Source organism: Pteropus medius, unplaced genomic scaffold (assembly GCF_902729225.1).
Source record: "Pteropus medius unplaced genomic scaffold, Ma_sr-lr_union100, whole genome shotgun sequence".
NCBI classification, from domain to species: Eukaryota; Metazoa; Chordata; class Mammalia; order Chiroptera; family Pteropodidae; genus Pteropus; species Pteropus medius.
Genome location: NW_024354569.1, coordinates 364,850 through 367,256, shown reverse-complemented (window position 1 = coordinate 367,256; position 2,407 = coordinate 364,850). Strand labels below are relative to the sequence as shown.

At 32.7% G+C, this 2,407-nt stretch overlaps 1 protein-coding gene across 1 annotated transcript; it reads right to left on the bottom strand.

Annotated features, from left to right (window-relative positions):
- Positions 1-573: 573 nt before the first annotated feature.
- LOC120596687 (olfactory receptor 5D18) lies at positions 574-1,515 on the bottom strand. The gene has a single exon (XM_039855162.1). It carries the CDS (start codon positions 1,513-1,515, stop codon positions 574-576), a length of 942 nt encoding a protein of 313 aa, XP_039711096.1.
- Positions 1,516-2,407: the final 892 nt, after the last annotated feature.

Here is a 2,407-nt window from a genome sequence, read left to right as displayed (position 1 = left end):
TTTTATGAAAGCATCCCTCTAAAGTCCTTAAATAGTTTTGAACTTTTCTTTCTGTCAAATCCTTTATTATATTTATTTTCTACCTTGAACAATGACCACTTTCTTTATGGCTCTACTGTCAACATCAGATTTTGCATTTCTCAAAGGACAAAGATTGTGTGTTATCTTAACTGCTATTTATAATTTTATAAGAGATATTCATGTGTTTATTGAGAGCTTAGTCTGTTCCAGATATGTTATCAAAAAGGGGGGATAAAATTAACATTTCTTAATTTTAATAAGAGATTTTATAAGGAATTCCACATGATATCTATATTATCTTTTAATCTTTACAATCAGATTAGGAGCTAGCTTATGTTGTCTCAATTTTGTAAATGGAAAATTAAAGATGAGAGAGATTTCTGATTTTTTTCAGTAAGTAAGAGACAGAGTTAAGTGTATTCTCTATGAATCAATATCCAAGTCCTTTCCACTATATATTAACTCTTCAATACTTTTAAAGTTATCTTTAGAATCAAAATTTATGAACACACTTTATTTACATGTAAGGGTAAACTCCACTAAATAATATGCTCAAAAGGAAAAGACTTTAATGTCCAATAACTTGCTGACTGTGTCCTTGACGTCTTTATTTCTTAGACTGTAGATCAGAGGATTCAACATGGGAATCACTACGGTGTAGAACACAGACGCCACTTTGACTGTGTGCCTGGAGTTTTTGGAGTTGGGCACACAGTAGAGGAAGAGAATGGTGCCATGGAAGATGGTGATGGCCGTCAGGTGTGAGGCACAGGTGGAGAACGCTTTGCGGCGACCACTGGCTGAATGCATCTTGAGGACAGTCACAAGGATAAACACATAAGACAGGAGAATGATGAATAGCGTGCTGACCTCATTAAAAGTGGCAAAAATGAAAAGCAGCAAGTGGTTGACATAAGTATTAGAGCAAGAGAGAGAGAGCAATGCAGAGAACTCACAGAAGAAATGATTAATTATGTTGAAACCCTGAAATGATAATTTGATAGCAGAACATGTGAGTATTAAGGAGCATGCTACTCCCCATGCATATGACCCGACCACAAGCAAGGCACAGAGTCTCTGGGACATGGCGACTGTGTAGAGCAGAGGGTTGCAAATAGCCACGAAGCGGTCATAAGCCATCACAGCCAATAAAAAGGATTCAGTTACCACAAAGGTGCAGAAGAAAAAGAATTGTACTACACATCCTAGAAATGAAATGGTTCTGTCCTCTATGACTAGATTTACCAAGGTCTTGGGAGCAATGATGGAGGAATAGCAGAAATCTACAAATGAGAGGTGGCTGAGAAAAAAGTACATGGGAGTGTGCAGTTTGGGGTTAATTTTGATTATTACAATCATTCCAATATTTCCTACAACAGTGACACTGTAGATGACCAGAAAAATAAAAAACAAGGGGACTTGCAGTTCTGGGTAATCTGAGAAGCTCAAGAGAGTGAACGTGGCTTCACTTTTATTTCTCTTTGACAGTAACATGGTTTCTATTGGTCAGAATTTGAGTGAGTCCTGAAAAAAAGCATTAAAGAGAGTGAGGATATAAGAAGGTCTGTTAATGCCCCTTACCAATACTAGGTGATGAAGCAAAATATCTCAGAATTTTTCTGTTTATTATACAAGATGTTCTAAATGTCTAATATTTTTAAACATAACTATTAAAATTTTTTTATTTGCATAAAGGAATACAATTACTTAATATTTTAAGTTCTCAATTATAATTTTTAATATTTATAAATAAGATTATGAGATCAAGTGATTTATGGTTTTGATTACATAACACTTTCAGCTTCACTGAACATCACAAGATCATAAAAGATAAGCCTAGCTTAATACAATGACCAATTATATCAGCCCTATAATCAGTAACAAAAATGAGAAATTTCTAAACTATTTAATTTTTGCATCATATGTTCATATTCTGACAATAAGAAGTAACACCCCTTAACACTTTAAGTTTGTATCTGTATTGTTAATTTTCTGTAACATTTCAATCTTTGTTTTCTTTCTGATTTAGTACAACTGATATGAAAATAAATCTTAATTTTTTTCAGAAGGTATATGCCTCAACTCAAGGAATCCTAATTAAGAAATATTAGTTAATATTAGTAATATCAATTATTAATAATTAATAATAGTTTTAGATGGACCATCAGTAAAGATGTCAGATCATATGTGAGACCGAGACAGTCAAGGGTCCTATTTGTTCCTATTCTCATAAATTTGAGTATTAAAGACAACCTCAAAAGACAATCCATCACAAAGCTGGACATTCTGATTTTCACATTTTTTCTTAAAATAATATTTACTTTGTCTATGTTATTTAAAAATTCATTTTAAATTAATGTTATTTTTAATGTAATGGTTTTTGTGT